We start from the raw sequence: 15,708 nt of genomic DNA, 5'->3' as shown, positions 1-15,708 counted from the left end.
GTGTTGTTTTAAAAATAAATTGTTTAATTTACATTGTATGTGTATATTAGTAAGAAGTAAAAATTAATTGAATGAAATAATCCGGACAACGCATTATCTCGCGAAATAATTATTTCGAGAACAGTATATCGACAGTTTTGCCTAACAAATTTGTTTGATATTTTTAAAAAATAAAAAATATTATCAAACTAATCATTATTATTAGTAATAATTACTAAATGATTAGTATCAAATCAAAATCATTAAATATTTATAATAAATAATTATTAGTGATTATGACTAAATCATATTATTATTAAATCATTAAATATCAAATCATTAGATTAATAGTAATTATCAAATCATTATTAGGTTTATTAGTAAGCAATCAATCAAGTTAAATAATAAATTTTATTTGATCATTAATATAATAGTATATTATATTATATTTAATAATTTATGAAATTATCTTATCTAATTTTTTAATCTAAATTAATTTTTTTTTATTTGTAGAGAAAATGAGCAGCAACTTTTTCACGATTGTCCATTATAATAGACAGATTATGGAAAATGAGGTCGGAGTAGTTTTTCAGTCTGAAAAACCAATAAATATGATGTTCAAAAAAGACATCACATTTATAGAAATGAAGCATAAGATAGAAAGAAAAATTCGAGCTGCAGTTGATGGTTTGAGGTATAGGTTTATGATATGCTCTAACCCAGTCAGATATGCTGCAGTTCCACTTGAAGAATATGATGATATTGGAACCATGGTTGGATTACATGAGTCAACCAATATAGCAGTTATTGAATTATTTGTTGATGTGCGTAACATATGTGATGTTCCTGGGTCATCAAGAGATGTGGCTCAAAATCCATCTGAAATGGCTTTATATAGTCAGTTTGAGGAGCCGACATACAGGTTCCCGAACAGTTTTATGGCACTATTGGAAAGTGTAAATGAAGTTCGGGGGGACATCTACAGCAGCAGAGTATGAGACGAGAAACATTCCGGAATTGGTTGTTGATAATGACGCTGAAAATCGATGGGGAGAAATTCATGATGATTCAAGCGAAGATGAAGAAACTGAAGAACCCGTTTTGGACGGCGACGAAAATATTTTTGGTGGAGGTGCAATTGATGAAGTTCCGATACCGTATGAAGCTACTCCTCACATGTACGAGATAGATTATGATGCAATGAGGGCACCTGAATTCCCAGACATGCCACATTTACCTCCGTACCAAATGACTGAATCATTCGATAATTCTGGTGAATTTTCAGTTGGGGTGCAATTCAGAGGAAAAAATGAAGCTACGCTGGCGATTAAAGAGTACTGCATCAAATGCCATGTTGATGTCCATGTTGCAGAGTCCAACCAGAAAACCCTATACGCAAAGTGTGTAAAATATGGCCCAGAGTGCAAGTGGAAGATCAGAGTGTCGAAAAATCAAAGGCACGATGTTTGGGTCATCACGAGGTACAATGGTTCGCACACATGTTTGCGAAACTCCATCGAACAAGACCACCGACTATTGGACTCCGATGTAATATGTGAATACGTGAAGGCGATGGTTGAAAAGGATCCAAGGATATCTTGTTCAGTGTTAGCTGCATCTATTCGAAGCCAATTTGGATATCAAGTAAAATATGGCAAGGTGTGGAATGCGAAAATGAAGGCAATGAAGTTGACGTATGGAGATTGGGATACATCGTACAATGAGCTACCACATTTGCTACAAGCAATGAAGCGATTTATCCCAGGAACTATAGTGAAGTCTCAAACCATGCCCGCATATGACGAAGAAGGTCAACTTCTGCCAGGGAAGAAAATATTTCATAGACTATTTTGGGCATTCAAGGCATGTATTGAAGGATTTCCATTTTGCAAACGTATGATCCAAGTAGATGGTACGTGGTTGTATGGTCAATATAGGCATGTACTTTTGATGGCAGTTGCTCAAGATGGTGAGCGAAATATCTTCCCAATTGCATTCGCCATTGTTGAGGGAGAGACAACAGAGGCTTGGGATTTCTTTCTGACCAATCTACGTCAATATGTCGTTCGTGAAGATGAAGTTTGCTTGATATCCGATAGAGGAACGGGTATTTTGGCGGCAATTGAACGACCAGGAAGTCGTTGGATACCTCCGTATGCATATCCGACATTTTGTATCCGTCATATTGGCAAGAATAGTATCGACCAGTTTCATAACGCACATATTCGTAGCGAGATAGTCAGCATGGGTAAGTTTTATTTTCAATATTTGTGTATTTTTTACGTGGTTTTTTAAGTGCGGTTTAACACATATATTATGGAACAGGATACGAACTACGTCGACCAAATTTTGACAAGAGATTGGAGAATTTGAAGGTATTTTACGATGATCAGCGTGTTTGGAAGTGGGCTTCAAAAATACCGCGGGAAAAATGGTCGCAAGCATACGATGAAGGTCGGAGATACGGACATATGACCACAAACCTTGTTGAGGCCATTAATTCGGTACTAAAAGGTACACGCCATCTCCCAATAGCGAGTGTGGTGAAAGAGACGTACTTTAGACTGGGTAAAGTTTGGTCGGACAAAGGCAAGGAAATTGAGAGTCTCATAAATAGAGGTAAAACTTGGGCTCCTACAGTGGTGGAATCAATGGAAGCAAATGAGCGATTGGCAACATCAATGGTTGTTCATAATTTCGACCGAGTTGGTCATACTTTTGTCGTGTCGTGCATACGTCGTAACGTCGGAGGAGAAGACCAAACATTTAGAGTTGATTTACGACAAAAATGGTGTGATTGTGGTCGTTTTCAGGCATGGAAATATCCATGTGCTCATGCAGTCGCTGCATGTATGTATGCTGGTGTAAGCGCATACACTTATGTTGATGAATGTTTCCACCTACGTAGGATATTAAATGTCTACAGCTATGTGTTCAGACAGATCCCGAATGAATCATATTGGCCCAAAAAGGATCATGATGAATGGCTACCAAATCCAATGCTTCGCAGAAGTCCAAAGGGTCGACCTGAGTCCACTCGAATTCATACCAGTATGGATTTTCATGCTATAGAGAGAGGTCAAGCAAAGAGATGCGGATTATGTAGGGGTGAAGGCCATTCAAAAAACAATTGTCCTAATTTACCAAAATATAGGCCTCATCATTAGTAATCATATATGTATTTCTATGTATTTATTAATCATTATAAAAATGATTTAATAATGATTTAAATATTTAATGATTTGATGATTTAGTAATGATTTGATAATAATCATTATAGTAATGATTTGATAATAATCATTATAATAATGATTTAGTAATAATCATTATAAAAATGATTTAATAATGATTTAAATATTTAATGATTTGATGATTTAGTAATGATTTGATAATAATCATTATAGTAATGATTTGATAATAATCATTATAATAATAATTTAGTAATAATCATTATAAAAATGATTTAATAATGATTTAAATATTTAATGATTTGATGATTTAGTAATGATTTGATAATAATCATTATAATAATGATTTTATAATAATTATTTAGTTATTATTTAGTAATTATTTATAATAATGATTTATAATAATGATTTATAATAATGATTTAATACTAACAAATGAGTGTACAAGTGTGGATTACTGAGTTTAAATTTATACATAGTCGAATTTATTAATGATTTAAAATAGTTGATTTACTAAATATTTAATTATTTGATACTAGTAATGATTTGATACTAAAAATCATTGTTAAGGTTAAAAAAGTAGTCTAATTTCAATAAATAATTTGTAATAATAGCAAACGAGTTTACAATTGTTGTCGATGTCGGGGTGTTGTTGAATGATAATGTCGGGGCGGACGTCTGATACGTTGTGGCCGTTGTGGCTCAGGAGTATTGTACCCATCCCCCTCATTCATTGGGGGTATTTGAACTGTCATGTGTTCAAAGTCATACGTCGACGAAAACGTAGGAGAATAGATGGGTGCCTCAGGTTGCACAAACTCTGGTATGTATGCCGGGCCAGTAGAATCATCAACTGCGTGATGCAACGATTGTGGTGCGCTATTATCCACATCGGTCATTTCCGCTTCAGTTTGTAGAGATGAACTCCCACTCCCACTCGGTAGAGATAATTCAGCTTTACCAAATCTTTTCTTAAACCTCAAAAATTGCCGCCTCTCTACTATTGTTGTGAGGAACGGCTTTCCATTATCCAAAAAATAAGCAAGGTAAGCCGAAGTCTCAAAATTAAAGTCGTCGTCTTGAATGGCGTCAAGAGTTGGCATGAATGAAGCCCTATTGTTCCAAGCATTAATGTAGGTTACATGCTTCTCAACCCAATTAACGCTTTCTTTACGACGACCATCAAATCTGTGCAGGTCGTCATGCGTCTCAACCCAATTCACTGGACGACGACCATCTAAGTTTTGGAGGAGGTCATGAGCCCATGGACTCCGCGGAATAGGTTGGTGGAAGTGGAATTGCCTCAGCACTCTATCCCCAAATTGGATCTCAACAAAGCAAAATTGATCAATGGTGTAACAGCACACCAATATTGAAACCCATCTAAAATATCGTGCGGTATCAACGCAAATAATTCTTCATTCATGTATGGTCTCCAATTAAACTGTAAATTACAAAAACAATAAAATTTATTTAAATCAAATAATATAGTTAATTTAAATAATAATTAAAAAAATACAAATTATGCATACCTCCTTTTTGGCCTTAATGTCGATCTTCAACCTGAACTCTTTAATGTTGTTGTGCACCAACCCTGTGCCTTCAATTTTATGCCTCCATCTGTATATCAATCAAAACAAAAATAGAGACATTTTGTTCAATAATTTTAATCAAAATAAATATTTTTTAATTAATATTTATATTAAAATAGAGGATTCATATTACCTTCCGGCAAGTGGAAAGTCAACCGCAGTCCGACTAATCGGTGTCAAAAACGGAAGTCTATGCCAAGCCCATGATTGTAGCAGCAACAGACATCCACCGATTTCTACTGTATTATTATCATTCACGACTAATGACGCCTTGCACATCTCACGATACAAGAACGCCAATATCGCCGAACCCCAGCTATATTGCCTACAATTCTCAAAATTTGTTAAAAAAAGAAGATACTGAGTGTGAACATAACTACCGGATTTATCAGGCATCAAAATTCCCCCAATCAATTGTAATATATATGCTCGTGTTGCATATATAATTTCGTGCTCCGTACTATTTGATTGAAGTTGAAATTCATTCTTCAACCATGACAACCTCACCCGCCACCCTTTACACTCTGGTGGTACGGGCGCTTTCCCAAGAAACAAGTTGCAAAGTTGTTCCACCTTATTAAACTCATGTGACATTACCACCGGCATCCCATTAGTTTGGACCCCGAGTTGCATTGCTACATCCTCCAAAGTTATCGTGCATTCGCCACACGGCAAATGAAACGTGTGCGTTTCTGGTCTCCAACGTTCAATCAACGCACTGATCAAACCTGGGACCAACTTGTAATCTTGCACAAATGTTATATACCAAAATCCAGCCTCTTGCAAATTTTCTTCTATTAGTGGGTGTGGCTTGGGCACTTTATGTAGTCGAAGACGAAGGACTCGCTGCTCGTCCTCCTACAATTAAATATTTCAAAAAATTATCACAATCATAAAATAATATTCAATATTTATTAATTATAATTCATTAAACAAATATTTTATTCACCATTATTCCCAAATGACTTGAAATATGTTCATTGTCAAGCCTCAACAGTGGAATTTGGTCAGCCATTAGAATGAATCTGTAAAAAAAATTAAACAACAATATTTAAAAAATCATTTAATATAATCTAATATAAACTAACTAACTAATTTACAACACTAAACTTTAATATAATAACTTATAATATAATAAACTAATAAACTAACAAACTAAACTTTTTAAAATATAAGTTAAACGTAAACGCTAAACCCTTAAACAACTAATAAAATATTCTTTTATATAACTAAAACTAACTAATAAACTATTTTTTCATTATAATATACTATTAATAAACTTACTAACTAATTTTTTATATAATATAAATTCAACAAACAAATATAACTTAACTATTTAACTAACACAAACTAATTAAATAATTTTTTTATATAACTAACTATAACAATACAAACTAATTAATTATTTTTAACTATATAACTATCAAACATATACTAATTAAATAATTTTTAATTTATGTATACTATAACTTAAACTAACAATCATATAACCCTAAACTAACAAACTAATTAACTGCTTTTTGTTTAACCCTAAACCCTAAACTAACAAATTAAACATTTATATAATAAACTAATTTAAATATAAAAAAATTTACCTTATCTCCCTTTCTTCTTCTTACTTTCCTTTCTCCCTTTCTTTCTTTCCTTTCTCCCTTTCTTTCTTTCTTTCTCGGCTGCAATCTCTTCTCCCTTTCTTCTGCAATCTCTTCTCCCTTTCTTTCTTTCTTTTATAACCGGCTGAGGCCTCAATTATTTCACCAATTGTACAATTGCAGCTATGATATCATCAGCTGATTTCACGCGTTCAATTATTGTACCAATAATCAAATGGTTCACGTGCATGCATTGGGAGGTGTAGGCATGCAGCGGGGAGCACGTGAATTGGGAGGTGTAGGCAATGCAGCGGGGAGCACGTGAAGGAATCTATGTGGCTATGTGGCTGTGCATGTGCATGGATGATGGGAATGGCGCCGGGACTACATGGCGACCTACAAGGTCGCCGGGACTACATGGCGACCTACAAGGTCGCCGGGACTACATGGCGACCTACAAGGTCGCCGGGACTACATGGCGACCTACAAGGTCGCCTAGGCTGCATGGCGACCTCTCTATTCCTGCATGGCTCGTATATGGCTCGTTGCATGCTCCCCATTGGCTCTCTATTCCTGCATGCTCCCCATTGGCTCGTATATGGCTCGTTGCATGCTCCCCATTGGCTCTCTATTCCTGCATGCTCCCCGTGGGCTCGTATATGGCTCGTTGCATGCTCCCCATGGCTCGTATATGGCTCGTTGCATGCTCCCCATTGGCTCTCTATTCCTGCATGCTCCCCATTGCCTCGTATGGCTCGTTGCATCCTCCCCATTGGCTCGTATGACTCGTATATGGCTCGTATGTCACCCTCGTATGTCACCCCGTATGTCGCCTGGATTGCATGGCGTCCTCCAAGGTCGCCTGGATTGCATGGCGTCCTATGGCAATCACTGTTGAATTCACCCCATTCCAGCAATTAATCTAGGATGTGCACCATATCGTGAAAAAAAAAATTCGAGAACATTATCTCGTGAATTTACCCTATTTACACATGACTTTCGTGTCTTAAAAATAAATGCCTCTGGTAACAATTAAGGGTAAACTACATAAATAACCTCATAACTATGGACTGGGTCACGAACTTACCACCATTTTAAAATTTACGTTAAAATGACCACTGAACTATTTAAATGGTTTCAATATAGCTACATGTCGTTAACACTTAATAAAAGTGTCTACGTGGCAATTAACAAGATTTGTATAATTAAGGCACGGGTCCTTATAAAGTTACGTATTCGCGGGACTAGAACTCTGCTTTGTTTCTTCCATTTTTAACTACTTGTGTATGATTTGTTTCCTTGTATTTTCATTTAATGCAATTTGATCCCAATTCTGTTTTTAATTTATCTAATGCCTTAATTTGAGCATTAACTTTAAAATCTTTTATTCTAATAATGTATTAAATTTATAGATTAAATCCCCTAGATTAAAATATTTTATTCGTGAATACGTAACTTTGCAAGGACCCATGCTCTAATTATACCAATTTTATTATTTGTCACGTAGATACTTACGTTAAGTGTTAACGACATATGTCTATATTGAAACCATTTAAATAGTTCAGTAGTCATATTAACACATTTAAAAATGGTGGTTATTTCGTGACCTAGCCTATAATTATATGATCATTTATGTATAATTGTGTACAAATGATTGTACACGCACCGTGGGCAAATCTTCTTAAATTCACACACGTATTTCTTCTATCAATTACTTGTATTCAGAACCAACGTCGTGTCTGATATAATTAATGCATTATACATTCTTACTAGTTAACTCATATCAAAATTATGTATATATAATATTTAATTTATAATTTATTTGAATCGATTCAATTAATCAATATAATTTTCATCTCCTTTCTCCTTAAAAACAAACTCTCCCACATAGTAGAGCTCAAACTACTGCGCTTACTTCTCTCTTCCAATTTTAGCAGAGCTTGATTCATGCAGACGTCCAAAGGCGCTTTAGGTTCTGTTTCTGAGGAACACAAGAGCAAGAGGTACATCATCGTTTTCCTCAACCTTTCATTTGTCTTGTCGTCTTCTGTTTTCTTGATGACATGTTTCAGATCTTCAGGATCTCTTGTCTTAACCAGTTATAAACCCAAATCCTGGACTAATCAGCAAAACTGTAGTGGACTGTTGAATTTAGATGATTACAAAGCCAAATGCTCTTTACTTAAGTCCAATAACCCATGTGTTTCTCAAGGATATGTTGATTATCTTTACCTTTTCTATTGCAATTTTGGGGAGTTTCAGTTCTTGGGACATTCCCTTTTGATCCTTTGGCTCCTTATCTTGTTTTATCTGTTGGGAAACACAGCTTCCGAATACTTTTGTTACTCTCTTGAAAGCTTGTCGTGTTTCTTGAAATTGTCCCCCACACTTGCGGGTGTCACACTCTTGCCACTCGGCAATGGTGCTCCTGATGTTTTTTCGAGCATGGTATCCTTCATGGACGGAGAGACACAAGATGTTGCCCTGAACACAGTTCTGGGTGGGGCTTTGTTTGTGACTTGTGTCGTGGTTGGAACCATTAGCACGTTTGTGCGCCGGAAGGAAGTTCGGATTAACAAACAGGCCTTTGTAAGAGATGTTTGCTTCCTCCTTTTGGTTCTTTTTTCCTTGACTTTGATATTGGTTTATGGGAGAATCACTATTTGGGGATCCATGGCCTTTTCCTTAATGTACATTGTGTATGTCATCCTTGTTTATATAGTATACATTGTCTGGAATTCCGGTGCTACGGACGTCTTCGATTCCGATTCTTGTGGCTTGAAAAAACCGATCTTGAACGGAATTGAGAAAGTGGAGACTGAATGTTTAGAGGGAGGGAATATGGAAGATGAAAAGGGGTCAGTGGAAACAAAGAGATTTTGCAGTATGTTAATTTGGACTCTAGAGATGCCCCTTTATTTACCTAGGAGATTGACAATTCCAATAGCTTGTAAAGATAGATGGTCTAAGCCAATGGCGGTTGTTTCAGTGTCATTGGCACCAATTCTCTTATCTGTAATTTGGGACCTTCAAGATGACAAAATAAGTGTAATAGCCTATGGGATTGGGTGCCTTTTCGGCCTGAGTTTTGGTGTTCTAGCATGCCTAAAAACCCAAAAATCCAGCCCTCCACAAAAATGCTTATTCCCATGGCTAGCCGGAGGGTTCATAATGAGTGTGATTTGGAGCTACATCATAGCTCAAGAACTAGTTGGCCTATTAGTTTCGCTCGGCTACATACTCGGAATCAGTCACTCGATCCTCGGTCTCACCGCCCTCGCTTGGGGCAACTCGCTCGGAGACCTGATAACCAACTTGACCATGGCATTGAATGGTGGTCCAAAAGGGGCACAAGTGGCCCTATCAGGCTGCTATGCCGGTCCCATCTTCAACATGCTCTTCGGTTTAGGGCTGTCCCTTGTTGGCTCTACTTGGTACGGATACCCTTCGCCTATGGAGATTCCTAGAGACCCTTATCTATTTGAAACACTTGGTTTTCTAGTTGCTGCCTTGCTATGGACAATTTTGGTACTGCCAATTAAGGACATGAGGCTTGATGGGGTCCTTGGGGGAGGCCTTTTTCTGATTTACTTCACTTCCATGTCTTTAAGACTTGTTCAAGTTGTTGGTCCCCTCCAACTTCATACCATTTCTTAGTACTTTTGTATCATTGTAAATTATTGGACGTTTATAAAGATTGCAACTTGCAATCAATTTTATCATACGATTTCTTGTATAGTAACCAATTACTTTGGTGACTTTATTTTCACTGATTGCCATTGGTATATATATAATTTATGTTACTCGGATTCGAAATTATTGTCGAACATAAATTTTTTCTTTATTGTTCGATTTTTTACTTTCATATATCTCAATACATTAGATAATTTTATTTTATTTAAAATTTATAAAATTAGTTTTAGTAAGAGTTAATTGCATCGTATGTCCTTAAAATATGACTATCATTTCAAATTAGTCCTTAAACTTTTAAGTATTCTAATTTCATCCTTAAACTATGACTCTCATTCTAAATTAGTCCTTAAACTTTTGAAAATTTAAATTTCATCCCCAAATTATGGATCTCATTCCAAATTGGTCCTTAAACTTTAAAATCTTTCAATTTCATCCCCAAATTAATCCAAGTATGTAATCCATTTCAACCATAGTTTAACCTAAAATTTATTTTTATTCAAACATATAATAATATAACTTGCCTAATGATTTTATTAACAAGAGATGTGATTAATATAAACGAATAATTTAGGATAAAATTGAAATATACAAAATTTTTGAGGACCAATTAGGATGATGATCATAGCTTGGGGATGAAAAATGAAATGTTCAAAAGTTTGAGGAATAATTTAGAATAATAGTCATATTTTAAGGATGAAATTAAAATGTTTAAAAGATTAGGGACTAATTTAAAATGAGGGTCATATATTGGGGGCATATGATGCAATTAACGCTTTTAGTAATATTATCTTCTAATATATTCAACATGTGGTGTTCCTATAATATTTTATTTAAAATAAAAAAGTATTTATTAAACTTAATTTATAATCACTAATAGTTAAGTAGTTAGAGTTAGGGGTGAGCATACGACCGAGCCGAGTCAAAAAATTTTAAGTTATTTGAGTTGACGATTCACATTTCACAGCTCGAACTTAACTTGAAATTTTTTCAAGTCGAGTCGAGTTTAAGAAATTCGAGTCGAGTTATTCAAGTCGAGTTATTCAAGTTTTAATACTAATTTTATTATAATTATTTATAGTATTATGGCAAGGATTTATTCCAAAAATATTTTTACTTTGTTTAACCATATAATATATATATATATATATATATTATATTCTTTTTGCTTAATAATGTTATTTAATATATCAAATACAATCTAAAATTATAAAATATATTCATAATATTATATTTTAAAGAAAATATTTTGAGGGTAAAATATTGATGAGAGACAAAAGGAGTCAAAGAATTGATGAGAAGAAAGAATTTGTAAACGATTCTAGTCAAAAGACCAAATTGAGTAAAATACAAAGTTAAGGGACTAAATAAAAAAGTGAGTCCATTTTTAGTAAAGAAAAGTAAGTATTGAAGTTACTTAGGTATTAATTTTACTATGATATATGAGCATGTGATTCAAATTTGGTAAAAAAATGGACTTAATTACAGGATGAATTGAAGAAATAAGGAAGAAATGAAAAGTTGTGGGACTAAATTGAAAAATATAAAATTTATTATCAAAAAGAGAAATTAAAAGTATACATGTATTCTATGCTAGTTTAGGAGCATATGGTTTAAATTTGGTAAAAAACAGGCTTAAAGTAAAGGATGAATTGAAGAAATAAGGAAGATATGAAAAGTTGAGGGACTAAATTGAAAAATTAAAACTTTATTATCAAAAAGGGGAATCAAAAGTGCAAATGTATTCTATGATGGTTTAGGAGCATGTTGTTCAAATTTAGTAAAAATTGGACTTAAAATAAATGATGAATTGAAAAAAATAAGGAAGATATGAAAAGTTGATGACTAAATTGAAAAATAGAAAATTTATTATCAACAAGAGAAATTGAAAGTATACATATATTATACGATAGCTTAGAAGCATGTGATTCAATTTGGTAAAAAAATGGACTTTAAATGATGGTGGAATTGAAGAAATAATGAAATCAAGGACTAAATCATAAACTGTCAAAATACTTGGTCAAATTTTCGGTTTTTTGAGTAACTCGAATTTTCAAAAATTCAACTCGACTCGAACTCGAAAACCAAATTGATAATTTGAGTTGACTTGAATAACTCAAAATTGAAAAAAAAATCAATTTTTCGAGTCGAATCGAGTGTTGCTCGCCCCTAGGTAGACTGGTTATTCGGTTGCTGCAAGTTGTTGAAGTTAGTGCTTTATAGTCAAGTGTACTTCTCTATCAATTAATGAAAAGAATAGTATCATTCATGTTCACTTTAGTTCTATTATTCTCTTACTCTTCCTGGTAATATTCGACATTGTTTCAATCGCAGAAGGTTCTGGTGATCCTTAATGTCTATCCGCTGCTTAGTTTCGGTGGAATGCCTTCCTCTTCCCTTCGAAGTCAGATTGGTGCTACTGCTGAGGGTGCGCAAGTGCAGTTGTCTTCAAGAAACGGAAAAATATTCACTAAAAAAAAGTGAATGTAGTTCTCGATAAACTATTTTTTTTTTTTGCTGTGGAAGCAACAAGGGTTGTTCACTGTGCGGAACCATTGTCTAGAGCAGTTTCTTAACGGTGTGATGTAGCCTCCGGCTGAAGAGGTTGCATATTCTAGTGGAGCAATGGTGGTTAACGAGGCTTATGAGGATTTTATCAAATAAGATAGTGCGCTTGCGTCTGGTTATTGTCTACGATCAGCTGTCATTTGCTACCTAAATTTATGGGTGCAGATACGACAGTTGAGATTTAGCATATAGTGTTGCAATCTTTGCAAACAGTTCCACAACGACAATTATGAACCTACATTACAAGCTGCAGTCATTGAAGAAAGGTAATGATAGCATGCGATCGTACCTCACACGAGTAAAAGAAACATGCGATGCATGAGCCTCTTGAAGGAGCTCAATTCATACGGTCGAGCATATTGCTAGTATCCTGAAAGGCTTACTAAGGGAATACCAATCGTTTATAATAGTTATAACAACCACGAGTGATTCTCTTCTTTTGAAGAAAGTCTCCACGATGCTTGTGGATGCAGAAACGCCGTTGGCTGGGTTTGCAACTCAAGAGGAGACCCTGGTTGTCAGTGCACAAGTTGCTTATGGTGGAGTGGCAACCAGTAATTCGAACACTGAGCATAATCATAAGGTGCATTGCCATTCATCTAATACTGCTAGCAGAGGCAGTGGTCGAGGTCGGGGGAGATCTTGAGTGCAATGTCAACCGTCTGGGAAAGTCGATCATTTAGTTAGTCGGTGCTGGAACAGGTTTGATCAGACCTTTCTTGGAATTGTGGACATGGATGGTCAGTCTCGTTCTAAAGAGGAGACAGCTAGTGTTCACTACATTTCGTATGATAGATCTGGATGTGCTTGCTGCCTTAGCAGATCATAGGGGTAGCCTCAGGTGCATGTTGCGTCTACACCTGGTCGTGATTAGTGGATGGTCGATTCAAGTGCCATGCACCATGTAACACCGAATACAAGTAATGTTGCACATTGTGTTGATAATAGTGACCTAGGTAAGCTCACGGTTGGTGATGGTGTGATAAGTGCTTAATTTAGTTAATATTTTACTTTTAAATTACTCTTTAATCATTGATTTTTGTGGTTTATTTGTTCATTTTAATTCATTATCTGTACATGACGTAAGATTATGAAAATTGTACAAAAAAGACACAATTCTGCAGATTTTTATTTTCGGAATCAAAGCTGGTTGGAATTCGATTTGGATTAAACTCAAATTTAGGATAATATTTTAAACATTATATTTTATATTTGTATTTTAGTTTAAATAGGTTTTTAGTATTTTAATTAAGTTTTAGGATATTATTTTTATATTTTATCTTTATATTTGTATTTAGTTTAAATAGGTTTTAGAATTTTAATTAGGATTTAGAATATTATATTATATTTTTTAGGTATTTTAGTTTAAATAGTTTTAAGTGTTTTAATTAGAATTTAAGATGTTTTAGCTTGTTTTTAGGATTTTGAAGGCTATAAATACCCACTAAGGGTGAGCCTAGAAAGATATCTCTCTCATTTGAGAATAAATATTCTTTTTCTCTCTAGCTTTCTCTCTATTTTTCACATACGTTTCTATTATGCTAAGTATGACTTTGGTTATGCTTAACTAATTTTCTTTCAAGCCGAAGACTAAAGCGAAGGCTCAATTCCAAACGTGAGAATTGTAAGGTACTTAAATCGCTTCGGATTTTCTCTCTGTTTTTGAAGCTTACTTTTCAAATCAAAACTATTTCGACATTGGTCCGAATATGGTTATGGTTAATGTTCGAAGAAGGATTTGCTTATTGAAGCATATTCAACTTCCCGATAACACACTTAGAAAAATTGTTTGCTAAGAGGAAACTGAGATCGAAATCAGTTGTTGTTGAAACGACACAATCCGAGTTGGCAGCGAAGAATTGTTCTTGTAAGCTTACGTGAATCTTGAAGTAAAAATTTGTTTCGATGATTCGAGGAATTTGAGGCGAAGCTGAAGTCTGAGGCTGTTTTCACAATAAGTTTCTCTTTATCTTAATCTCTTTAATTTGTTTATTTAATTATTTTTTATTTAATTCTTATTTTTTTATTTTAACCACAACTTTTAAAAAATCCCCCTTTTATATTTATTTCTATTAATATTTATTATTATATTATATTATATTATATTATATTATATTATATTACATTATTTTATTTTAATATATCTTTTCAACTTCATCTGGAATTCTATCTTTTTCTAAAATCAAGAAAGAGTTTTATTAAATCATAAACACCACAGTCCCTGTGGATCAACCCTGCTTCTCTATACTACATTTTCATTTTTATTTATTAAGAAGCTAGGAATTATTTTGATAGCAAAACGACGGTTATCAAATTGGCGCCGTTGCTGGGAACTAACGGCAAGTACTGATTTATTTTTCTAGTTTTTGATTTATGACCAGAAGTAACCCAGGTGAATTAGTAGATCTAGATCCACAGATCGAAGCACGAGCACGAAGAATCCACGCACAAACGCTTCGAGAAAAGAAAAAAAGAACAAGAGCAAAGTTCAGAAGCAGAATCAATTCCAGAGACAGACTCTGAAGCAGACGCATACAACATCCCGATGGCAGAAGAAGAACAAACGATCCGAGAGCTAGCCACAGCTCCTGTCACTCAGACGCCATTATGCATTAATTTTCCTAGTGGCGGGACTCCGTTTCAATTAAAAACAGGACTCATTCATCTTCTTCCCACTTTCCACTGCTTTCCAACTGAAGATCCGTACAAACACTTGTTGGAATTCCACATGGTTTGCACTAGCATGAAACCACAGGGAGTTACCGAGGATCAAATTAAATTGAGAGCTTTCCCTTTCTCTTTATCTGACTTGGCTAAAGATTGGTTATTTTATTTACCTCCAAATTCAGTTAATTCATGGGCTGACATGAATCGAATATTTCTTGATAGGTTCTTTCCAGCGGCTAAAGCAAGAGAGTTGCGAAGGAGCATTCTTTCCATTCAACAAAAGAGCGAAGAAAACCTTTATGACTATTGGGAGCGATTTAAAAAGCTTTGTGCACGTTGTCCGCAACACGGATTAAGTGAGAAAATGTTACTTCAATACTTTTATGAAGGTCTTTTATCAATGGAGATGAAAATGGTGGATGCCGCCAGTGG

General features: G+C 34.7%; 1 protein-coding gene across 1 annotated transcript; it reads left to right on the top strand.

Moving 5' to 3' along the window:
• The first annotated feature begins 8,225 nt into the window (after positions 1 to 8,225).
• Positions 8,226 to 10,047, top strand: LOC120209666 (cation/calcium exchanger 2-like). Its single transcript, XM_039208606.1, has one exon. The coding sequence runs from the start codon at positions 8,299 to 8,301 to the stop codon at positions 10,006 to 10,008; it is 1,710 nt and encodes a 569-aa protein (XP_039064537.1). The 5' UTR covers positions 8,226 to 8,298; the 3' UTR covers positions 10,009 to 10,047.
• The last annotated feature ends 5,661 nt before the right edge of the window (positions 10,048 to 15,708 follow it).

Source organism: Hibiscus syriacus, unplaced genomic scaffold, assembly GCF_006381635.1.
Source record: "Hibiscus syriacus cultivar Baekdansim isolate YM2019G1 unplaced genomic scaffold, ASM638163v2 tig00019586_pilon, whole genome shotgun sequence".
NCBI lineage: Eukaryota > Viridiplantae > Streptophyta > Magnoliopsida > Malvales > Malvaceae > Hibiscus > Hibiscus syriacus.
This window is presented reverse-complemented; position numbering and strand designations above follow the sequence as displayed.